Genomic DNA, 26638 nt, shown 5'->3' on the forward strand with positions numbered 1-26638 from the left:
CCTCCGTTGGTAGGATATCATATTACTTTTGAAGCCAAGTGCCAGAGGGGTTTGGAAATACTGAATGCTTTCAGGCCACGATATAAATCTTCTGATTGATGAATGCCATTCATTCCACTCTAACAACCTAATACCAAAACCAGGGAATGAAGTTCTGCCCTATTTGTAAACTTGTTTTGTGATGACTAGTTGGGCACTTTGTAAAATTTAATTAAAACATAATGCAATCATTTGCAAATCTCATAAACATTAAACTGAGACATTTAACTATTTCCTGAACAATATTTGCTTAGTTTGAAATTGATAGCAGCCACACATTTCAACAGCAAAAGGCTGGAAATGTAAGTATTACTAAAAAGAAACATCTGGAGGAACATTTTGCAATTGTGCAAAATTAATTGTGCAACAGGTGAGTAACAGATTCTGTATTTTTTGTTAAAAAAAAAAAAAAAAGCAGCTTAGCTAGGCAGAGGTTCACTAATCTGCATCTACAAATTGTGGAACAATTTCAGAATAATTTTCCTTAATGTAAGATGTTCAATAACTCCTCATCTACAGTGCATCAAAAGATTCAGAGAATCTGGAGAAATCTTGTTGAGCGAGGCAGAAGGCCAAAAATAAGTACTGATTGCTCGTGATCTTTGGGCCATCAGGTAGCTCTCCATTAACAGACAAATATGATTCTGTAATGGAAATCGCTGCATGGGCTTGAGAACACTTCCAGAAACCACTGCAAACATAATCCAGAAACAGGTGTCTTCTCTGGGTCAAGGCTCATTTAAACTGGACTAAGAAAACATAGAAATCCCCATTTGTGGTTTGGTCGTTTTAAATTTGAAATTCTTTTTTAGGATAACATGGGTCAAATATTTCTCACACCAGAAAACCAGAAATACGAAAAAGAAGACCCAGGACTGGTGAGCAGCTAGTGAGTCCATTATCACCTCTCCCAAAATTCCAGCATATGGTCTCCTTTGCTCACATTTATGAGATGCTGTTAACGTCCCAAGTTTTTTGGAGATATGTTGCTCCCATCAAATTCAAAATGACCTTATTTGAAACACATCACCACTGCAATGTAGCACTATCTCCTGCATCTGGCATTGCACAAATCTCAAAGGTGCTCTATTGGATTGAGATCTGGTAACTGTGGAGGCCAAATGAGTATGTTGAACTCACTGTCATGATAAAGAAAACAGCGACATCCAACGTGGCCTTCTGCTACTGCAGCTTATCTGTTCTAAGCTGTGACATGTTGTGCATTCAGAGGTGCTCTTCTACATATCTTGGTTTTAATAAGTGGTTATTTGAGTTACTCTCATTATCCTATCAGGTCAAAGTAGTCTGGCCATTCTTCTCTTACATCAACAAGGCATTTCCCCACAAAGCACTGCCTCTGTGGGGAAATGTAAACCTTGAGGATGGTTGTGTGTGAACCAGACCAGCCTGTCAGGTACCAACAACCACGCCACATTCAAAGTCACTTAGATCTCTTTTCTGTATTCTAATGCTCAGTTTGAACTTCAGCAGGTCATCTTGACCATGTCAATAGGATCCCCTAACAAAGTAGTTGATGAGTGCATATTTCTTCATGAGTTACATTATTGTTTGGCAGTTCCATTTTTTATGGATCCCCCCATAGTGTTACTGACGATTTGACGTAGCTTTTACTAAGGCTGTATTAGAAACAACTTGAATTTTTGGTGATGATCCCATTTAAATAGAAGCAAGTGCACCAGATGTATATAACTGGACATCTGTGAAATTTCTTCATATTTTAATAATGACTGTTTGTGCAAGCTTATATACATATGTTTACAGATGTTTTAAATGTCTCTTTGTATTCCCCTTTTCAGTCTGCAAAGCATGCAAAAGTACTTTGAGTCTAAATAGTATTGAACAAATACATTTGACTTGACCTCAAGTCACATGTAGTTATTGCTTAATTTCTCAGCAGCTTTTTAAATGAGATAATCAAACTGATTCAGGTTATACATAAATACATCATGATTTATTTGATGTACATGGACAGTCCACACCACAACCCAAACAGAATATGGCAAATTCAAATTTCAACTGATCAGTAGTTCTCCTCATTATATAATTTCAAATAAAAAAAACAACAAAAACATGAGAAGATAATGATTGTACATGAAAAGAATAAACCAATCTGTGTTAACATCTGTGGGATACGGAAAGGCAAATCATAGCTTTCCTGAAGATGAACTATACCACAGGCATCAACGAAATATTGGACGATACACAAACTGAAGAGAGAAAAATTGCAAAACAGGACATCTTAAATAGGTCTTTGTCTTACCCTGAGCTCTTCTATCAATTTTTTCCTGAAATAAATTAGAATCAGACAATTATCAGGAAGTGTCAGTCACACACCTGCTTCACAGTCTTTAACTGGACAGCTCCATCGTACCAAGCTTTAAGGCCACCAGGTTAGTGTGACTCGTCTGAACATGGCTCTGATGTTGTGTCTATATGTGTGTGCACATACAAACAGTTGGTGTTCCAGGTATCAAAGCTTATAAAGGGGGTGGTTAGCTAGGGGTCACAAAGTGGGAAAAGTCTCTTGAGGGTCTGATTTCTTCCCTCAGCCCCCTTCACTGTACTTCCACTCTAGCTCCACACCAGTGTTTTGGAATGAGCCGAGTTTAGCTGCACATTTTCATAGTTATCTCCATTTCTCTAAAATGAAAATGAAAAGAGAATTATATGGCAACAGTATGTGGTTTTAAAAGTATATGTAAAAGTATAGTGATACTGTGTCTCTCACCTTGGATGCTATGGCTTTGAGTTTTCCAAATAGGGAAGGTTTTGTGTATACAACTTCATCCTCCATGTCTGCCTCATTCTCTCCCTCCATCACAGCACAGCTGTCAGCCACTGGCATTTCACATTCCTTATTAGCAGACATCACCAGCCGGGAGTACTTATACTCCAACCTTGCACAGAGACAAGTGACAGAATCAATACTGCAGAAATTTACAAGAAGAAGAAGAAGAATCTCCACATAAATACTGTGATGTGACAGAGAGAATGGCAAGAGATGGGATTCGGTAATAATGGAGAAGAAGAGACAAAGTTAAGGAAAGAAAAAAGGAGAAAAACAAAACATGCAAAGCTAAAATCTTACAGCATTGATGAGGAAGAAGGTCAGAAATGGAGAAGGGGAGACTATTAAGGGGAGTTAAGGGGAAAAAGGAGGAAAAAATTTAATTAAATAATGATGTGGGAAGTTAAAGAACAAGAAGCTAAAGATACCGTTTGTTCTTCTTCCAGAAATAGCAGGTCAGGAAAACGAGCAAAACTGCAGTGAAAGCTCCCAGTCCTGCACCAAGCTGGATCCAGAACTCAATGCCCTCACAGGCCTGTGTTTTCTTAGCAGGCAAGGTCACACCACCCATGCACAGCTTTGGTTCATTCCACACATACAACAAGTCCTAAGGATGGATATACACATATGAATGGGACAGAGCATACACTGGTAAGTGTAAATAGAAATTTGAAGTGTTTAATAGGTTTGTCTTCATTCCAGCGACCTGCATTTTAAGTGAAACAAAGACTGTTATAGTGCTGACTTTAAGCTTTGGGGGATTTTTCTACATACATGGATATTTTGGATGCTAACAACCTTTAGGCTTGTTAGCATGAACAGTTGTGGAATTATAACCCGTTTGGTTGCTTGACTGGCTGTAAAATTGGATAAGAATTTTAAAATCTGAGGTGAATATAAACCACTTCAAATGAAAGCTGCAGTAAACAGTCTGTTTTAATTCACATTAAACGTGCCTTTAAAAAAAATCTAGTACTCATAGACAAGTATATGTCCACAAACACACCTGATTTCCTCCCTTGCAGACTCCCTCTATCTGATGGTAGTCTCTTTCTGTGCATGTAGGACAAGCCCCTGAGCTCTCCCATAAGAATTGAAAGGTGCAACCATCACACGTTCCAGCTGGGCACTGACTGAAATAGCCAAAGGCACAATTTGTTCAGTAAGCTGGACCACAGTACAGAACAGTTACAAACTGTGATGCAACACATGAAAATTAGAGAGACGTAGATAAGAAAGACCTGGGTACTGAGAGCTCCCCCGTAGTGCTCTTGTCTGGGTTACAGCGAAGTCTCACCACCACGCTCCGACCCAACTCGCAAGATGAAGTTGTCTCCAAAGACCTTACACCACAAAGCACAGAAAGCAAGAAGCTTAAAGCACTGATTTTTTTTTTCCACTCTATAAATAATGCCTGTAATGATAGGCACCTGTAGTAAAAGTTGACATCAGGGACTTTCTTGGAGGTCTTGGGAAACAGATCTGGTGTTACACTTATTCCTTCAAGGTTGTCATCCACAGTTGCCCCTGTTAATATTTATAGAAAGTATGACTTAATAATATGTTTACTTTTAATTTGTCTTTAATCTTTTCTATGACAGGAGTCTAACATTTAAAGACCAGGAAAAAAGACCTTTCATATTATATGAGTAATGATCCCCACAAAAAAAAAAAGGACCTTTTACTTATCATCACATATTAATTATTTTATTCTTTTAAAATAAAAATAGGGGTATAAAAAAGAAATCCTAAATTCAATTCTCTTCACTGCCACCGTCTGTGTTTGATGCTCACTAACCAACAAATGTGTCAGCCAGGTTAATGGACTGCGAGGAGAGGGCTGTGTGGAATCCTCGTCCACTAGCTGGGATTATTGTTGATTGACAGATGAAGGTCGTGATAGCATTGGGCCCTTCTTTTTCTCTCTGGGAGTCGGTGATGGATAGGTCTGTTACATTGTCTGTACATACTGCCAACTGACCCTTAAAGAAAAAGAGAAAATTGCAATCACATTCAATTTGTGCACAACACCTTTAAAATTGCAGGATTTTCTGCGCATTTTCATCTTTGCGCACCTTTCCTCCACAGATACTGATATTGAAGTGATGGAAGTACTTGGTTCCTTTTGAGGTAAAGCTTGGGCCATTCATCAGTGACCCCACTGGCCCAAGTGAGCTGAAGTCAAAAGTCAGAGTGGCATTGCCTTCTGTGTAGGTGAAGTGACAGTCACTATAGCATAAGCTGTGCTCCTGGAAAACAAATACACAGGTATCTGGTGTACTGTCTTACTGATAACAAGAATTTTCTTAATTTCTTTCTCAATCTTACCAACAAACCTTATCACTTTTGCTGGAAGGTCCACAGGATTTGCAGGCATCAGGGCCTGGTGCAGCGTGAGGCATCAGGTACGTGTTAGGTGGACACTCTGTGCACTGGCTCGTACTTGCGTCTATGTAATGCCCAGGTGGGCACGGCACACACGCGGAGCTGGACGGTTGTGCACCGAGGGCACAAACCCGACACCCAGAGGACGCTCCATCAACCGCGTTACTCACGGTGATGGAGTAGATTCGCGCCACATCTTTGACATACTGACGTACCTTAGGTAGAGAGAGATAAATACACATCAGCTAGATGACATGAAATAAAATCTCCAGTGTTGATATATTGTGCAAGACACTGAATGACACTTCCGAATTTATCTTTAGAACCAAAAAGAAGGGAGTACTTTGTGTACCTAAAGTGGTCGGAGCTCAAGAACTCAGTCATTTCAGATTTTATTAGCTATTGCACAAATTACAACACAATGACAACAACAACCAAAGCAAGTTCAAAACCAAAAGGAAGAAGCAAAGGTTACTGTTACTCTTACAGTTTTGCACTTTATGATATGTAATAAGGTTTGCAATGATATGAGATAACTAAAACATTTGAGGTAAATTAAATTAGAGTTATATATTTATATATAACTATAATTTAGTGGGAGTGGGAGCTGGAGGAGGTGGCCAGGGAGTGGGAGGTCTGGGCTTCTCTGCTTAGGTTGCTGCCCTAATGACCCAGCCCCAGATAAGTGGAAGGAAATGAATGGATGGATGGAAAGTATTAATGAACATCATTCATTGACAGCTTTGAAGTGAATATAGTTTAAATTAGTTCATATCTGTGTGTAATTGTGTACTTCTACTCACATCCGAAGCTTGGTTAGTCCTCTGGAAGGCCCATGTGTAGGAAACTGAAGCATTCTTTGTCATGATGTGTGTGTAGGTTTGCCTTGTTTTATTTTTCTCCCAAGACTCCACTATTTTTGTACTCTTCCTGTTTACATCCTAAAAGATTCATTAGACAAATTTCTGGTTTGAAAATCTATGGTAACATTTTTCAGAGCAGCAATCATGTCAGGAACTCTTCTCACCATCATGAAGTAGAGCTCACAGTCAGCTGTGCAAGAAGTTTCAAATTCAAATGTAATGCGACCAAATTCTTCCCCTGAATGACTCGACACTGAAGTAGGAAGCCTGATGGCAAATAAACAGAAGCATATGAAGACAGAAGAAGGGAATTAGTCACAACTGAAAGAAATAGCTCAGTGGCAAAAGTGATGGAGGCTAAAAAACTCAAAGCAACTATCCTTACTTGAATCCAGGAACATGGAGGTTGAGGATGAGGTAATCATTATCAGAGCTTCCGGCTCCAGTCTGGATGTGATTACCTGCAACCTCCCAACCTGAAAACGAAAATAAATAAATAAATAAATAAATATAGTATAATAATGTATAGACATTTAGGAAACTGCATGAACTCTGGTGTATTTGCTTAAAATAAAGATAAACCGTCCCCCCTCCCCCCATGAGCACAATAAGCTAGTTTGTTGGAGGAGGAGGAAGAGCTGTTGGCATCATTGTTGTCATAGGAGGTGATGTTTTTGTTGTTTGGGGGGGGCGTTGGTGTCAGCGTTGCAGTTAATGTCATGTCAGTGTTGCGGTTAGTGTCGTGAGGGTGTTGCGGTTAGTGTTGTGTTGCTAATGGTAGCCAAATATTTGCCATGCTTTTTGAGTCATTTCATCGGAGTCATCACACAATACAGTGACAAAATAGACCAGAATTGAGAGAAAGAGCAAAAGTGAACATATCTTGCCATAAACACCTACCATTCATACTGTCACACTTGGAATTGCCGACATTAAAACAGGAAGTCTTCATGTTAGAAGGAAGAACATTCCACCATTTGTACTCATACCCCAAGGTGGGCTCAGAGCCTGCAGGACACTGTTGACATGCTGGGGAACAAACAGTAAAAAATACAATTGGGAAACCGCATGAAACAAAAGGTAAGTGAAAGACAAATGAGGACTGTAAGATAGAAAGTTTTCAGTACGTTTCATGCCATCGGAAAAGGTTCCAGGTGGACATGGTGAGCATGTGGCCGTGTCATTGTTATAGAAACCAGGGTTACAGGGGGGGCAGGGCTCTCGTTCTCCACTTGGAGGCAATGTCACAGCTCCAGTCACATTCTCAAGACAGATCTTAGGTTCAACCCACTTGTATATGACCTGTGTCTGAAATCAGATAGAAAAGGTGTGAGTTGGAATAAAAAGGACAAACTGTGATTATAGAGTGAGTCTCAACAGGCTCTTTAGTAAAGAGGTAGCCTCTTTTCTCTCACCTTGCGCTCTTGGTCACAAGCTGTGTGGATCTGGAAATAATCCTTCATGGAACAGGGAGGTCTGTCCTTACATGAGGAAGATCCCTCAGCTTGGAAAAGTGGGGATAAATTGTATTAATATTAGCATAGGAGATGCAAATACAATTATTTAAAAACAGGAACAATTTTAAGGAGAATCGATTCTTCCCCCCCCATCATTTCCTTTTATATGGATACAACACTAGTAAACCAGCAGTCGCACAATATCTAAAAGCAGCTGTACTAAATTAAATATGTTTATTCCCTGAATGATCTAGCTATGGAAGAGGACTAGGGCCACTGGGGAAAAAAAAAAAAAAAGTGGGCATGTGTCTTCTTTTCCAGAATTCTGAGAAAAAGAAAGAATTCTGAGATTAACCTCCTAGGACCTGCCGTCCACATATGTGGACATCACATTTTTGGTTATTTAGACCAAAATACTCAATTTTGTTCTACATGGGCCTGATATCCACTTACGAGGACATTATACTGCTACTGTTCTATCAAAATTTTAAATGAATATCCTCATTTGTGGCTCTCATTTTTCTTAAAAACAAAAATAAAAAAAAAAAAAAAATCTGGAAATTCTTTGTTTTTACATTCATCGGGCCCCAATATGCCCAAATATCAAAGAGAAATTAAAAATGCATGTCGTGGAAGAGTTCGGGTCTTAGGAGGTTAAACTCGGAATTCTGACTTTTTCCTCAGAATTATTTTTTCTCATAATTCTGACTTTTTTCTCTGAATTCTTAAATTAAAGTCAGAATTCTGAGAAAAAAGTCAAAATTCTGACTTTTTTTTCTCAGAATTCTGGAAAAGAAGAAAAAAAAGACGTGCCCACTTTTTTTCCCGGTGGCCCTAATTCTCTACCGTATCTAGCTGTATCCAGTCACTTTTAAATTACTTTACTAAACAGAAAATTAATTAAATGCATTATATGATTCTTTATCAAGGCAAAGTTTACCTCAGTAAAAACTCTGGAATTGTCTGTTCGTTCAGCTTACAACTTAAATTTTATTAGATGGTTAAACAGTCTGAACAACTCGTTTGAAGTACACAGAAGAGCTGTATTGCCATATCAGCTGGTTTTGCCTTTTGGTCTTCATAAAACACATCACTGAGAACAGCTCAATTAGAAAATATTAAAAAATAACATCAAAATACATATCGGTCAACAGTGCACCTACAAGAAATGGCCAATCATTGTCCCAGGCAAGGAGTAGGTTGTGTCATATTTAGTTCATAATCCAAAGGGGTGCAACTTATTGGCAGTCCTTAATGTTTATCCTGAGATGTGCCTATTTAATATGGTACAGGCCAATTTTTTAAAAAAAGTGAATAATGGGTTTTTTTTTTTTTTTAAAATCACTTGAGTAGAAAGATCCAAATAAATACATTTTCAAAAAGTATGTTAACATTATGTAGCAGTATGTAAAAGTATGTTACAAGATACATCATACAAATAAAATAACCACAATACTTTAACTGAAAAGTCCTCGTTCATACCACCTGGGGAAAAAAATCAAAACTTCTAGTTCAAGATTCTAGTGCACTGGCTGCCTTCCTATCATATTACATATGTTAGCAAATATACTAACATAAAAATCAAGCATTACTTTTGCTGCCCCAGTTGCCAAAACCTGCTATTCCCTTGCGATCACACGGGCACACTGTGTTTCTTTTTCTAAAGTTTGACAACTGTGACATAAAAATAGGACAAGCTCTATCTATATCCTTTAGATGTGCTTCTGTGAATAGCAGTGATAGCAATTAGGATTCAAAACAGATTTGAAATGGCAAATCTAGCTTTTTATTCATACCTGCATACTGAGTGCTGGTGTTACAGGGAGTGCAGGAACTGGCACCATGGCCAGAATAGGTGTCCCGAGGACAGGGTTCACATGAGGAGGAGCCAGGGACTCGACTGAAAGATCCCGGCTTACACGGAAAACACTCTGATGTGTAGGCAACACCTGAGCGGAGCAGAAAAGATAGAAAGAAGTAGTGATTGTTTGATCTATTTTTTAGTCATTGTTTATAAAGAGAAAAAGAAAAAAGCAAAAGTAACCACCAACCTTCAATATGAATATTTTTCAGCAGTGCAGGATTCACCACTTTCTTTCCCATCGTAACACCTCCGGTCCTCCAGTAAAGGATGTTGGTGCCAGATTTCAGGTTCACCTAGAATACACATGTCAATGCATCATCAGTTTGGGTTTAAATATTAATAATATTTGCCATCTGAAAATTAAGAAAGGTCATTATATGCGATCAGCTTAATTGCAGCAGCTAAGCTGTAACTCTATAGCGATCTACCTATGAAGTATAAAGCTTAACAGCACAAGTTCAGAAAACATAAACTACAAAGTATGCAGGACAACCGTAACTTTATACAAATTGTTTGTTTTGTTTTCAGAGCATATAATGCCATGCAAGTAAATTCATATTTTTTTTTTCTTATTAAGGAATTAAAATAGCAGAACAATGTGGAACATTTTCTTGAACCAAACAAGTCTAATCTAACCTGCGAAAAGAAGCAAGGAGCAGTACCACCACTAGAAATCTATCTCACGAAGATCCATATATTACATTTAATTGTATTTTTTAATTCACAGTGCAGAAACCAAAATATGTACGTGCAAAGGCTCATTTTCAGCATGAGTGGAAAATTACTGGAGACAGTATAAAATGATGCCAGCTCCTTTCTGTGTACACGCTTCCTGCTTCTATCCGCTGGGTGGATGTTACACAATACATTTGTTTTGGGAGAACAAGGCCAAAAACCTGCCCTTTCTGTCTACTCGGCATCTTGCTCTGTGAGACATTTACCGTATGAGTTGCCCATTCGCCATGCTTGGTGAGCTTGAGCCACTTCTTGTCATCAGACTGATCCATTTCTTGACACTGGTCATTCTGGATCTAAACACACACAAGCAGAAAGTGCCCATCAGATCAAAACCTTCCCCCTTTCTTCACAGTAATTTTCAATTACAACACACCTGCTGCTATATATTTTTAGTATTTTTAGTATTTTCTTTAGCACTATTTATATTATTTATATTACTATTACTGCTGCTACAGTCTTATGCTGCATTAAAACAAAAACACTTACCAACCACAACCTGGGACTACGTCAAGTAGACTAGTACACTACTTTCCAGGGCGCACTGTGGAACACTTTATTATATGTTATGTGTAGGTCGTGTCTTGTTATATCCTGTATGTTACCTAAATGTTGTGCATCTGCACTTTATTGTTGTCTATGTCTACGCATGGGACAGTGTGAAACGTAATTTCAATTCCTTTGTATGGCAAGTACATCTGAAGAAATTGACAAATAAAACTGACTTTGACTTTGACTGTGCATGATCATGCATACACATGCATACCTACATTAATGCTGTGTCAGGATAAGTGTAATGGGGAAAATACAAAAAACAGAAGTACTAGAATTAACTGCAAGAAAACTATGTTACTATGCTTTAGCTTGAGCACAATCTATAATACTTTTTAATTAGCTCTTGCAGGCTCCTTACAAATAAAATAGCATAGATAGATGTATATACAACTAATAATAATGAACTGATGGCAGCACTGAAAGGCAACGGATACTCACAAAGAACTCAAATAGCAGGTTACTGTCAGGATACTGGTACTCAAAGCTAACTGAGCCTTGTTTCTTCAGATGCACAGCATAGATGAGAGAGACTGTGCATTCATCCCTGTTGGACTCCAGATAGTTTCCCTGAGGAACCCAGGAAGAACTACAAGAAAAAAAAATAAATAAATCCAGCATAGTATTTTCCCCAACTTTTTCACTTTTTTAATGTCTTACTCAATTACCTGTTACAGGTGAGGCTGTTATAACCCGGTAGGCTGTTCTCCAGGGAGGTTGCTAGGCTACTAAAACCTATAGGCATGTAATCCCATTGGTCGAAGCGGATACCGCTACCGAGGGAGTAGCTTCCTGCTGCACACTGAGTGCACTCCTGAGCTGACATCTCCAGGAACTCTCCAGCCTTACACGAGAAGGCTAGTGGACACAGCGAAAGAGAAAGAAAACAGTTATTGAATTTACCAACCTTCTTCACATTCTACAGCAAAAAGCATGGTCGCATCAGCCATTACATGTAATGTAACCCCAGTGATTGAAAAACTTCACTCTTACATCTGTTACACAGTTTCTTTGTACTTGTTTTCCCCTCACTGAGCCATTGTGTCTCTGCATTTCTCCAGAACAGGTATGAGGAGAGTTCTTCCTCATACCTGTTCTGGTCTAATGGCATTGTGATGCTTCTCTATGCTAAATGTGAGAGCATGCAACTGCTTCAAGGCTAGATTTAAAAATAGTTTGCTCTGGCATGCACTTTGATACTTACACATAACAACTGGTGACAGATAAGCTCAGTAAGTGGGCGCTTTGCTGTATTTCAATACAGTGAATGACACTGAAATATCATATGCGAGTTAGAATTAGATGACGAACCTATGAGAACACAAGTGTATATATATACTGGTCTGAGGAGGAAGAAGGAAACAAAAATGTTTTTAAAATAACAAAAGATGAAAAACAATGCTGATATGGAAAGCATTTTGTTAGTTCAGTCTTCAGTGCATTCAAATTCACTGCACTATTATTATTAAAATAATAAATAAAATCATTTTTTCCAAACAATTTATGCATACATAACACATGGAGGCTTGAAAACAGTAAAAGAAAAGAAAGCATCCATGAACCCTATAGTTGAATTTGATCCATTAGTGAGGTGGTGTTGAATAAAAGCACTGGGCAAACCTGTACAGGTGAATGATAAAGAACAAACTTGTATGACCACCAACATGAGCATTCCATCATGTAATGAAACGGTGTCATCTAGGCGCCATTATGATAAGAGTGTCAAACAAAAACTACAAAAAAAAAAAAAAAGTAACACTCCCTATGACTCACAGTTTTACTTAAGAAAAAAAAAATACATTAGTATCGACTGGAAAGGTTAGTTACACGGCCCAATGAAAAGCGCCAAACGCGCTTGAGTTGACATCCTCAAGCATACGTGTTTGTCAGTGAGCACCTGTGCTCACTGACAAACAACCACTAACTGAAGGCCTCAACACGTGCCATCAATTATGTGCCTTGTTTCGTAGCAAGCACAGAAAGATATTATGTAACATCGTTTTTGCTCCAAGGTTATTGGCCTGTAGCTTCACTCTATGGTTGGTCGACGTCCAAACACAGTCAGGTTGTGGTGGTGAAAATTCCAGCTACTGATAAGAAGGTGACATACACACATCAGCTTCAGTCATTTTCCACACGCACACTTAACTCACTGCATTCTGTGCCTTGCACTGGCGCTGGTAGTCCAGTACAGGCCCCAGGGATCTGTGGGATGGCCACTCTCCACCGAGATCCTGTGCTGTCACATTCCGTGTACTCAAAGTAGTAATCGGTCTGCCAGGGAGACACACAAAACATAAGAAGTCAGTCAACATAGCAGGCTTGGACATAAAACTTGAGTAAACATAGGCCAGAGGCAGGTCAGCAAACATCTCCACCCAAACCAAAGCACAGAATCATCTCTTCCAGATAAGAATCACCAGCAAATCAAAGCAGACTGCTTGCAACTAACAAAGAATTACTACAGTATCCAGCTGCTACTGGTTGAAAAACATGAGTGCCAGTCACAGTGTAATCTCTAAAGCTAAAACCATTCTTCTGCCTCTGGTCACAACAAACCATCTCCATGGTGATAGGAGTAGGGGAGATGGCAGCAGTGGGCTGCTGGTGAAAGAGGCTGAGTCATTTTACCAGCAGCTTTTAACATTTCAAGTAGGCTCACTTAGACATTCGATTATTGCATGTAATTGTTTTAATCTGTGGCCCATGAGTGAAAAGTGAAAAGCACTGGCCCAGTGTTCTTGATTCCACTGAGCTTCTCCTCATCTTGTGTCTACAGAGGCGGGTGGCCTAATTTCTGACAGTTTACATAATGCTATTCCTTGAGCCAAACCAGATTTTGACACCCCGACACATGCAAGCTGTTGTGTGCGGAGTGATTTTTTTCCTGGTTTTAAGTGGGTCTAAGGGTAGAGCTCAGTGACGCTTTCTGATAAAGGTCACAAGAAATGAGGCTAAATCAAGCATATTAGTACACAAACTGCTTTTTCTGCTGTAGTGATAAAAAAAAATAATAATACAGGATTGTGAACTGTGCAACACTAAACCCTCGTTATCTCTTGCGACTCCCATAAGAGCTGTGGTCAATCACTGATGTGGCAGCTGTTCAATATTCATCTCACACCATGACTCAGCAAAGTCCTCTTCAGAATAAATTTCTTTCAGCGTAAATATCAGCTCTGGTAAGTCTCACCCTCCCCAGAAGAGCTAAGGCTGCACAATGATTTAACCACCATATAGGAACAAACTGGAGGCCCGCAGTATTCTCTTTGTCAGTGTGAAAACATTGAATGACTTAGAGGAATGTTGCTCCTCTATCTTGGGACACCTTTGTGTTTGTGTTTGTGTTTGTGTTTTTGTGTGTGTGTGTGTGTGTGTGTGTGTGTGTGTGTGTGTGTGTGTGTGTGTGTGTGTGTGTGTGTGTGTGTGTGTGTGTGTGTGTTGTGCTGCCAGCCTAGTGTCAGGACGTGTTGAGCTGAGCCAGACCAGAGGGAAGGAAAAGCCAGTTTATGCAGGAAACTGATAACTTAATAGCACAGGCTGCTGAAGTTCAACAAACAGCAGACCTGAAGAGTGATCCATACTCCTCCATGTTGTTCGCGTTATTTAAACAGAAAGCAGTGCTAAGGTGTGCGTCTTCACACATGCTGCAAATTATATAGTGGGACTCCAATCCTACACCGTAAATCGACCCGGAAATGTGACATCAATGTTTAATCGTGTTTACTGTTCGATCACTAGATTAAAAACTGGCTCAAGCATGCGCAGACACAGCAGCTGCCTTTTCTTTCTTTTCTATATAAACTGCCAGTTATTTTGATATAGCGATAAACAGCTCAGACTGATTGACTGTAGCCTCACCTCAGTACACTGCTTCTGTCCTTTCGTCCCGTCCATCAGCTGGAGCGCGCAGAGGATGAGAGCGCAACGACCGACGAGCCAAGCTGAGGTCTGCATTGTAGATCATCGAAGGTGGCGGGGGGGACACAAACACACAAAAACAACCGAAATCCAGGAGAAAAAAGGAACGTATCATGAACCCGAACCCGGCTTGACACCTGCTTGTATCGCCTCTTGCTTCCCAGCCTTTCCACCTGCAATTACGCTGCGCGCTCCAGGGATGCCTCATCAGATTCAAGCAGTGTAGGATTAAAAAAAAATGGGGCTTCCGGTTAAGGTTTTCAAAATAAAGATTGGTGCGTACGGTTGATGATTTGTGATGGTAGTGATTAATGAAATGCATCATTTTGTATGATGTCATTTTTGTGATATGGATGTGTTTAGGAACGCATAAATATTGACTGCAGAAGTTAAGCCCCCAGTTTTCCTTTCATTTGAAGGCGAAGTAATGCTGCCTTCTGTTGCTGTCGTTGTATTTTTGTATTTTCTTTCTTCTGCTTTGATTCATGCTTTTAACCTCCTGGTCCTCCTGAAGTGTTGCTTACATAAAATAAAGAATTGTTTTTTAATTTAAAAAATCTGGCTATCATAAAAACATTTAAATACACAAAATATAGCGAAATGTTTAGTAGCATATTAATTATAATACTGGTGGCTAAAGGCAAAGAACGAGCAGCAATTTTTGGGGCACACAACATTTTGAGAGGATTTTTTCACGATCTTGCGAGCAGCTTCAATTCGATGTTCATATTAAACACTAGTGACTGTCATGCACATAACTGACCACCAGAGGGAAACAAAGCTATGCAACATTACTGTGGGGACGGCTCTGGTTAGCTGTGTTATGTTATCTACTGCCTGAGCAATAACAATAAAATTTCTATTTTTTATTTTGTGTCTGAAGTGAGAAACAACTCTGAAAGTCTAACATAGTAAGTGTAGCACTTCCAGCTGATCTGTCTGACATGGAAAAACTGGTTTGTGCTCATTTTTTTGGTTTTGAACACATGTGTGAGTTTGCCAGACTCCAGTTACTACTGGAGGCCTAACAGAGAGAAGATTTCTAAAGCTTCCAAATAATGTCGACCTCAAAATGGAATGGATATAAGTTAGTTGCATGTTTTTATTCTTGGCTATAAAGTCCCTCTAAGCCTGTATGTCTCTGTTTACATCCCTACACAAAAAAGCTCATGCATGTTTCATAATAACACCCTGGCTCAATTTGTCAGGGTGTGCATTACACCCATAGCACCAAACCGCATTAAAAAACACGGGAGAGCAGACTGACAGAACAACTCTGTGCCTGTAGGTGTAACAGAAATGCACATTATGAGTCTCTTCTCTTTTTTTAACCAGTTTTCTTATTAATTTTCTATTTAATAGACAGAAATTTGAAATGTGTTTAATCATCTAAGCAAAGCATTGTGTTTAAAATATAAAATGTGTGTAAAATTGTTATGACCTCCACTGACTGGTCATCAGACATTAATCTTTCTTTGGAAATGGTAAACATGTCGGTGACATAATAGTTTATTTGTTGTGTCTGGTGTTTCTCCTACAGTCAACAGTGCAACCGACTTAGGACCAAAATGCCACCAAGAACTTGAAATTTAGAAATGACCCATCTTTCCCATGAGACTGAACCTGTCCCCCCAATTTACAGCATGTGAGAAAACATATAAAATAATAATAGCTTCAAGAGGGGAAAAAATGCCTGGCAGGCTGTGTAATCAACTTGCTTTCCTGTGGCACTCACGTGGATAATTTATGACATGCTGCATTAAACTGAGTCACAAGGCTTGTCCACAGTGCTAGGACTTCCCTTTGTTCACACACTGAGAGTCAGGACTCCTGCTGTTAAATTCGCGTGGGTTGAAATTTTACCTCGCTTGACAGAATATACCCTTTCTGACATTTAATTCTGCTGCAGGAAACTTAGCAATAAATTGTTTTTCCTGTGTATAGAGTATTTTGGTTTCAACTAAGAAAACTATACAGCTGGCACCAAATGAAGACTATAGCTTATCTTTAATCAGAATTACAACTAGATGATAAGAAATATTGTATTGGCATATGCAACATATTTGTGGTCTAAAATATGAGTATGAAATCTGAGCCTATAAAGCTTACATCACACACTTCCTGTGTTGGGTCACAGTGCTAAAATTGATATCTCCTATGAAAAATCATTAACCAACAAAACTATTGAGCTAGCTTTTCTTCGTGGGATTATATGGATATTCAAGTAGCTGTCACCTAAAGGCAGCTGGCTTTCTACCGTCTCACTTTTTCTGTGAGGACTGATGCCAGCCTCCACCCTCTCTCTCTTTCTCTCTCTCTCTCTCTCTCTCTCTCTCTCTCTCTGTGCATTTGTCTATCTATCCATCCATCTCTCTCAAGCTCTCTCTTTTTTCCCCCTTTCTCTTTTTCATCTGAGGCCTATCACTTACGGTGTTTGCCTGTAACCTGAACTCTCATATTCAACCATCTGTAACGCTGCAATAACCTTTACACCCTGAGCTGCTGCTCTGTGATCAGATGAGTTCATTAATTAATAGTGGTGAAGTGTAGGGCAAGTGTATTAGTAACTGACCCTGAGTCAGATGGTAACCAGAGTCCAGCTGGAACAAGGTGGACCAACCCCAGCCTCCAAATTCACAACAAGCCAGGGACTACCTGATCGAGTAATGAGACACCAAGGCACTCACATATGCACATAAAACCCTGAGACAGTTGTACTCATGCTGGTTGTCAGGGTGGCAGAAAAGAGAAGAAGGAATAATTGCTTTATAGTCAAAAACTGCTTGTGGTTTGCTTGGGGGGGGGGTTCCCCTTTTTTTGTTTGTTTTTTTCAATGAGAGAATAATGTGTTAACAAATTGATCAATTCACCAAGATGGCTGACACAATATGGATTTTTAAAGACGAGCCTTGGATAAGCTGTTGATCTGGTTGCTTCAGGAAAAGTGGACCACTATTGCATTGATGAAATAATTGTTATGGATGCAACCAAAAGCCTTTCCTGGATATGAAGATTTTTTTCACACATCACATCACAACTTGGTAACTTGGCTTGTTCTTGTGCCTTTAAATGATATGAATACCTAAATGGCAATAGCTCAGACTCCAGTGCTGGATGATCCACAAGAAAGTACTACACATTTATTGCTGTGTTAGGAAACTACATATCTGGTGATGTTAGAGCCTCCAGGATTTATTTTATTTATTATCTTGGTCATTTCTGAATCTGCCGGCATGCATGGACTACCTTGCTCATCTCTCGGTCATTGTTTTGGTAATCCAGCTGATGTTAACACTGACCCTGCACCGTCTATGGAGGCAAACAACTCCAGGCAAAGCAGTAATAACCATGAACTTCCAGCAGCAGATCCAGTTATATCCCAGCCAGAAGCCCTACCAGACAGCCCACAGGAACTTGAGCACAAACACCTTCAGAGGGCTGGCAGCTGTACCTCTGCCCGTTACTCCAGGACCAGAAAAATAAATGGTACCAACTCAAACTCTGTCTGCCACACGCAGGATAAAGATGATGACCCATACTTTGAGTCACCTCCACTGTCCCGTTGCCTGTCTGAGCACTCGGACATTGACAACCTGGAGTCTGAGTGTAGTCCAGAGCTGGAGCTCAAATATACTCACATTCCCAGACCCTCCATTGTTATCAGACATAGTGAGGTAAGAATTTAGTGGCGAATAAGATAGCCACCCTCACAAACACCCCATTACTCATAGGTCAGACCATGCATGTAGGCTTAAACCTCTCATGTTAAAAATATATAACCACGCACACATTCACACACATAAGTACTTGAAGCCGTCTTTGTGGTATCTTCTGCTACAGGTGTCACCAGGATCATATTTTTCCATGATGACACACACACACACACACACACACACACACACACACACACACACACACACACACACACACAAACACACACATTCTCACAGAAAAATAATACTAGCCACACTGTCACAGTTCATAATTAAGACTTTGACTGTTTGATATTTGAAATACGTGCTGCTTGCTTCATTTTCCTTCATGCTGGGGCATTGCATCGATGTAATCAATTATATAACCACAAGGGGGCATAGAACTCAAATAAAACTGTTCATTCATCCCGTGTGGGATTTGCAAAGAGTAATCTAGCTCAATCAAACTAACGCCTTTCTTATCAGGAGAAACGAAAGTTTCAGTTTTTATTAATCAGATTAAAAAAATTACCCTCCCCACCACAACACACACACAAACACCCCCACCCCCACACACACATGCATGCACACACACGTATTTTGCCACCAGAGCCATCACCAGCTGTAGATAATGTGTCAGTGAAACGTGTCCGAAGCTAATTTTCAACATGATCTCTGTATCTTGAGCTCCTCAAACACATATATCTGTGCCGTGCTATGAGTGTGTGTGTGTATGTACATGCATGTTTTTGCATTTTTAAAACTGCTATTTATACAGTGTTTAGACTTACTGCACGAGGTTTTCCATCTTGTTCCAAGAGGAGGAGGGCAAATTATGTAAGCTGTGGCCTTAGGCTCTGATCAATAATGCCAAATAGCAATGGAAACTCCAGAAGGAAGAGGGGTGGTGTATTAATAAGAATCCTGAAACGCAAACTGCCAACTGCATGGCCTGTCTGTCAGTCTTTGAAGATCATTTTTGCCGTTATTTCTATTAAGTTTAAGTTATGTTAAACAAATCTCATGGCAAGTTATTGTGATACAAAAGGCTGGGAATCTTCTCTTTTCGACACTAAAGCGCTGAGTTGACTATCACCCTTATTCACCAGATCATATAAAAGCACTTTTTGATTTTGTATAGCCTCGAAATTCAGCTGTAGTAGAACTGCACACTAGCCAAAAGTACAATGCATGTTTGGATTTGAAGGTTGTGAATGCACACAGGAATGTTGATATACACTATGGTATGGTGAATCAGAGTGAGAATGAGAAAGCTTTTTTATTTCAGCATGTATTTCTCATTCTGTGTGGCAAAAGGAAAGCGGTTACACAATATTTACTTTCACAAGTCTGCATAACACCCACCTTACTTCCTCATCTTGACAACAGATTCATGCTCACCGGACCATAGGTATGATCTGATCATGTGCACCACTATTGTACTATATTACTCCATCAGTTAACAACTAACTACTTACACCAAGAAGCCTTTCTGACTCCTACCATCAAGGTATGAAATAAAGTCCCCATTGTTGTAGAGTTCAACGAGTGGAATGTGACAATATGACCTTTTATGACTGCAATGAGAATACTGTGCAGTATACCAAGTAAGAGAAATGAGTAGGAGTGTGTGAGCAACAGAAGGTGACTTTTGAATAACTGTGATCACCCAGTAGAGTCATTCCACGGTGTAATTCTCTGGACTTAGTCATTAATGTTTCTGTTAAGACTTCCAGTGTAACAGATGCAGCTTTTGATCTCTTGGAGCAAAAGGCTTCATCTGTGTGTCTGTGTGGACCCATATCAGTGAGAGATAAATCCGTCATAGCATTTATCTCTGACCCCTCCTGCGAAGCCGGACATGTTTATGGAACACTTCCTTTATCCAGAGCCGACTGCTATCATATCTGCACATTCTGCACAATACACACACACACAGACACATGCGCGTGCGTGCATGAACACACACAGGAAGAATGATTAGATGGTTCATAAAAAATTTGTTTCCACTTTAAACAATCACGCAAACTCTTCTGTATCACCCTCTACCACACAACCACTCACATACGTCCAGAACTACACTTTACAGTAAAGGTTTACTGAATGGTGTTAGTAGGCAAATAGTGAGGTTAGTTTGAAGAGGACAATAGAGAACAAAGAACATAAAAGATCTCACAATACACCACTGCAAACAGCCAAAGAAAGTAAACTTACATGTGCAATATCAGACAGGCATTTCTTGTTTTGTTGTCACAGAAATAAAGCTGATAAGATTAAACTTAAAGCCTCTAAATAGTCTCCTTGAACCACATAACTATTACGTTTGCCTGAAATTTTTATGACAAAAATGCTTGGCACACTGTTCTTTCTATAAACAACTATTAAAAATAGGGTTTAGTATGTTAATAAGCATAACTGCAGTCCCCATTTTGCCTTTATTGTGTGCAAATTGCATTAAAATCTTGGATTCATTTTTATTTGTTGTGGCACAGCTACACTTTACTTTAGTCAGCCCCTTAAAGGCCTGTACTAATAGCCATGTGAGTAGAAGCTCCATAATGCATTAGTTTACACATTTGACTAACAAGAGAGAGATCACCAGTTTGAGCCAGAATAGCAAGCCACATATAAGCATTGCGTCAGAAAGGGTATCTGTTGTACTTGCCAAATCTAACATTTGGAGCTGCCCTCTGTGGTGAACCCTTGTCAATAAGGGAGCAGCCAAAAGTAGCCATGTGGATTAGATTAATATGTTTGTTATTCAGTGAAGACCTGACAATGACTGACAGTATCCCTTTGTGTTCCCTTTTCCAAACACTCCCCTCAGGAATCAGAATTCCAGGAAACAGCGTCTGACAGGTCAGACTACAGAGAGGCAGAGGATGGAGGGTTATCAGGTACGGAAAATAACACAAGCTTCCTCCTTTTTTACTCCTGATTCCCTTCTCCACCTCCACATCATCCCTGCTGATTTTTTGGGCACAGATTTGGGAGGGGGTATCTACCTTGAGCTATCATCTGCTGATGGAAAAAACAACTTTGAATGGCAAAGAAACGGCATATACGTGAAAAGAGTTACTACTGCGTGTGAGGAAATGATCTGGTTCACACAATTGTGGCCCCAATGCGTCAGTGTGTTATTATGGAAGTATTTGTGTTTCCTAATATGTTTGTTACAGAATGACCAGGGAGACTTCTCTTTGTCTGTTTGCAGTAAATACTGATAAAGAGCAGATATTCTGAATGCATGTGTGTGTGTGTGTGTGTGTGTGTGTGTGTGTGTGTGTGTGTGTGTGTGTGTGTGTGTGTGTGTGTGTGTGTGTGTGTGTGTGTGTGTGTGTGTGTGTGTGTGTCCACTCACCTTGCCAGGATGTCTGGGAAGAGTTGAGTGCTGGCGGTTACCTTGACGATGGGCCCTGGGCAAAGCTTTGGGAGGGGTGGAGGGTTACAAATAGGTAAAAGGATGGAGTTAAGTGGCTGAGTAATAATGTGATTGAGTGTGTATGTTGTGTGCCTACATACAACTGCTGTAATGTTAGTGTGAATTTGAGTGCGTGCCAGTGGACCTGCAGTGTGTATCAAAGCCTTGGCATGCACAAACCAAGGCCGCCCCATCTGCAGTCAGTCTCTTGTCTTTTTTTGTCTACAACCAATTGATATTCTTTCAAGGAACAGCGCTCCGGGCTGCACGGTGGTGTGACATTTAGCACTGTCAAATCACAGAAAGCAGGTCCTGGGTTCAAATCCCACTTGGGGCCTTCCTGTGTGGAACTCCAGCTTCCTCCCACAGTCCAAAGACATGCATAGGGTTAGGTTAGGTTAACTGGTGATTCTAAATTTATCATAACCCTGTGCCCATCCTGGACAGATTGGTAACCTATCTTTGCATGCAAACTTTCAGTCACTGTTTTAATCTTTGGCTGGCACACACACAGACACACACACACACATGTCCAGAATGTACTCTGTTTCTTGCCCTATGACAGCTAGGATAAGCTCCAGCCCTCCCCCGTGAACTGGATGAGTGGAAGAGAATGGAGTTTTGGGAACAGGAATTGGAAGATATATCGCAAAACAATGCAGTCCGGTATAAAAGTTCCAGAAACAGTACAAAAACAAACCTTTGAAAGTTTAAAGTGGCATTTATAGTACTTGCTTACATAATGCAATAGGCTCATCATTTCACTGGGGTTATGTGTAAATAATCAGCTCTCCAGCACAGAGGGTAAAGAGCAGTAATAATATATTAAACAAACTACACTAGTGGTCTTAGTGCTTTACTAACCCAGAACAGTGATTTAGATGCTTTTAAAGGATTAACATCTTTAACTGTGCCACAAGCACACGTACACACACACACAAAGAAAGACCATCTGCTACACATGGCTTTCTAAGAGTTGCTATGTTAACACAATGTACCATGTAAGTCTATAACAACTGGGGGGTTTTATTCCAGTGAGAGAAACTGAAACAATACAAGCACACTTTTGCCCCCCACCCCCCCACCCCCCCACCCTCTAAGGATAAAATGGGAGAGATTATGGTGCACCAGGGGGTAATGTAAGTACAGAACCTCCTCTGTCTCTTTCTGATACACACACATGCACACAATTGTCACACTGACCTTGATTTCCTGCACTCTTTGTGTGTGTGTGTTGTTGGAAGGGCCTTGCTCTCTATGTTGTAAATCCTGCTTATTCAGCTTTTTCACACAAACACAGACAGATGAGTGCACGGACACATGGGAAGCACAAATACGGGTTCTCTCACTCAGACTTGCTGAGCTCCCACCGTTGAGTTGAACTTTGTCAGTCTTGTTTCTGCACCTGTATGATTTGTAAGTTATTGAGGCCTTTCAGTGATCTACATGAACTGTTCTGTCAGTGCTGTGAAAGAATATTTGAGTTTGTTTGTAGAGTGTGTTGAAATTGTATATGTAAAAGTATGCAAGTTGTCAAATTTCCTATCAGTTAGCACATGTTTATACTGTATATGTGGGTGAGATTTATATCCCAAAGACATATAAATGTAGTGTGTCTATGGTCTGTGTGATAAAATAGACATTATAATTAGTGGGTACTTTTGTCCAACTCTGTGGCTATATTGCTCTTACTGTAAGGAAGCCATCTGCTCTCATTCCTTTTGGCAGTCATTAAGCTAAAGAGGAAAACTCTACACTAAAGCTCAATAAATCTGGCTGGCTTGGTCATTAATAATGGCCTCTGTGACAACATCCAAGGGCCGCAGTTAAATAACTGTATCTGGATCTTTGCATGAGCTCCCTTGCATCACATTCAAATGTATGCAAACACTGACACACAGGCAGGCATGCGGGAAATGACATGTAGTCTCTAATTTGCTCACTTGTTATGCTTGAGTTACACTTGTTTTTTCTTTGAAAGTAATGAATGTGTCATCTTATCCACTTAAATGAATGTGTGACGATCTAGTGTGATAATAAAGAGCCAAAATAATTGTAATAAATAATTAAGAAAAAACTGATAATTAGTTTTAAGTAATGGACCACAAAAAGGTTACAAAAAATATCCTACTTCGTCAAAATTAGATCACTGCTATCAATTGTGTTTTAATTTCTCCATTTGAGAGAGTGAAAGAACTGGGTTTGTTTCCAGACAGACAACATGAAACAGGAAATATATATAACAGCATCACGGCACATCAGCCGGCTCGTGAAGCTGTGCGAGAAACGATTATTTCACAAGCGTACCAAGAGGCTGACGCAGCACTGACCTCACACACCTCATCCAGGCAAGCATCGTGGTGCATGTGTACGCATACGCTTGGCCCTTGTGTGTCTGTGCACAAAGGGACACTGGTGTGAGTCATCCATCAGTGATTGAATTAGCTGAACTTTGGCTGAACACTCACAGGGAAAAGAAGGAAAGGCAGCAAAAGCTGAATGCATTACGTTACCCGAACAACTGGAGAAAACATCTCAGAGACAGACAGGCTGACAGTGGGAGTGTCGCCCAGAAAAAAAAAAAAAGGCACCCTGGTTTATAAGTTACAAAATAGCCCAAACACATCCTCTTTTTAATGCACACAAATTGGGGAACAAAAAAAGCCCAAACAACTGAAAATAGTGAACTAATTGGAAAATTCTTCCAAAACACAAATCATGAAAGTGGAATATCACTTAAGAACAGAGTCTTATTTGTGGTTTTCTCCAGCAGTGCACTGAGGTTATGTGCCCTAAATTGTAGTTGTGTCAGACATGAGGGATAAAACTGTGGAAAGAATGCATTTTGTCTGTTGGTGTGAGTACAACACAGAAGAAAATGGTGTTTTACTAAGTTGACCAAGTTCTCTTGAACAGACACTGCCTCAGCATATGGTGGGTGTGCTGCTGGTATGAACCCCCAGTCACTCAGAAGTAGGTCAAACATGTAGGGGGTGGAGTTTATGTACACTGCAATTAGATGCAATTATTTACATCAACTCCTCTCCTATACTGGTGCAAGATTCAGTATGGCTTCACCCTCTTTTGCTCTTTGCACATTTTCATCACTTGGTCCACGGAGCAACAAGCACGCACACAAATTAAACACAAAAGAGATCAGTTTTTAAGACCTGCCCACACTTTCAGGAAGGCATCTCTGTTGCCATGGTTTTCAGATAACTGCTATATCCTGTTTAAAGTGGAGGCCCTCGGAGGCCTGAAAAAGAAAAACTCAAAGGGCCTCACAAATCTCTGCAAATCTACATAGACACGAGGATAAACAAGCACCATGTGAAAACCTGGAACATAAACAGAAACATCTCTCCTGGAAGTTAGACTTCAGACAGCAGCGGTGTGAAATTGTGAGAGAGGAAGAGTAAGGATGATCTTTTCCATGAAAAAGCTACAGCTTGTCTTTTTCGCTGTCCAAAACTGTCCACATTAGCTAGTCACATGCAACATTATGGATTGTGTCTATATGCTCAAATGTGTCCACACAAATCTGTCAATGTGCATGCGATAACGACAGTCCTGACATCACAGAAAGCTTCTGGTTAACAGTAAAAGGGCTTATGATGGAAATGTCTGTCCTTTATTAAATAGAGAAAGGGGATTTTTTACATATTCAAACCACTATTTGGGTATATCCCAGCAGTAACTGCTACACTAAATCTGTTTATCATAGTGTGGTTTGGAAGTTAAAAAAAAACTTCCCCAAACCTTTGCTGAAACCAATCTATAGCCACCAAAAACGGATCTGATGACAGATGTGATATCTTTTCTGATCTAGTTTTCCTATAGTGACAAAGTAGTTTGGTTTGTCACCGTAGCAGTGAGGAAGTACCTTCTTCCTCCCTTGGGGCAAAGACTAAACCTCAAAGTTAAAATTTGCTTGTTTTTTTTATTTATATAAACCATAGATTATTTAATGTCGGCTATATTTTTGAAATTAAGGCTCAGTTAAGTTTTAAGTTAAGTTTTAAGTGAGTATGGGTGAATATTTTGAGACATTTTGTACTTTTCCTTTAAGAGAGGTTTGTCAGAATCGAAAGATCAAAGTCTTAACTTCACTAGACCTATCATAGTATGATAGTTTCCAAAAACACCCACCACAGTCTCTTGTGTAGAGTTTCCTCTCTTCTATGCGCAACACAGTGAATATTTTCCAGAATGTCAAAACTGTCACTTTAAGCAGGAGGAATTCATCTGAAACAGCATGCTGAGGTTAGCTTATAAAACTCTTTGACAGTCGTTGCTCCAACTTTTGATTTTTCATAGAGCTTTTATTCTCTTACACGCAACCGCATGCACACACTCACGCACATCTGCTTCCTGCATGCTTTCTGCTGTAAGTGTGGTGGTCTCTGGAGGGAGTGTCCTTTCTGCCAGTGACGACCCTTCTCGTGATTCACCCCATTGTTCAGCAGAAAACTCTTAGTCACCTCTGTCTTAAGTTATGACAAGCTTTGTAAGAATGTTTTGCTTCTCTGGACCCCCCTCCTCCCACGTGTTTAGGTTTCAAACCAGACCCTTGGGCCATTTTGCGCTTTTTTTGTGTGTGTCTGTGTGATTTCCAGTAAGCCTGCTCTGGTAGTTGTACAAGAATTTAGAGCTTTATCAAATAGAGATCCAACACACTGAGAGGCAGCCAAGAAAAACATAGAGTTTTCCCCTGAAATAAGCAAGGCAATGTAAAGTGACAGATCACCATGAAACTAGGGGTTTCAGTGAGCCGATTTAACAGAAGGACAAGGGTGGGGGGATAAGAAGATCCACAGGCCCTTTATCAGTAAGCAGATTACTCTTTATCACAAATAATGCTCAGCATACTCTGTCTGCAGAAAAAAATAACAGGCAGCAG

At 39.9% G+C, this 26638-nt stretch overlaps 1 protein-coding gene across 1 annotated transcript; it reads right to left on the bottom strand.

Annotated features, from left to right (window-relative positions):
- Positions 1–1989: 1989 nt before the first annotated feature.
- elapor2a (endosome-lysosome associated apoptosis and autophagy regulator family member 2a) lies at positions 1990–14861 on the bottom strand. Its single transcript, XM_031737300.2, has 22 exons — positions 14566–14861; positions 12858–12978; positions 11373–11562; positions 11146–11293; positions 10359–10448; positions 9605–9710; positions 9350–9502; positions 7512–7600; positions 7224–7404; positions 6997–7125; positions 6482–6572; positions 6261–6363; positions 6037–6174; positions 5185–5448; positions 4924–5097; positions 4647–4830; positions 4279–4375; positions 4090–4191; positions 3855–3981; positions 3277–3455; positions 2789–2957; positions 1990–2700 (listed from the first exon to the last, which is right to left on the bottom strand). The coding sequence occupies exons 1-22, from the start codon at positions 14659–14661 to the stop codon at positions 2632–2634; spliced, it is 3000 nt and encodes a 999-aa protein (XP_031593160.1). The 5' UTR covers positions 14662–14861; the 3' UTR covers positions 1990–2631.
- Between the last annotated feature and the right edge of the window lie 11777 nt (positions 14862–26638).

This window comes from Oreochromis aureus, linkage group 7 (genome assembly GCF_013358895.1).
Source record: "Oreochromis aureus strain Israel breed Guangdong linkage group 7, ZZ_aureus, whole genome shotgun sequence".
Taxonomy (NCBI): domain Eukaryota; kingdom Metazoa; phylum Chordata; class Actinopteri; order Cichliformes; family Cichlidae; genus Oreochromis; species Oreochromis aureus.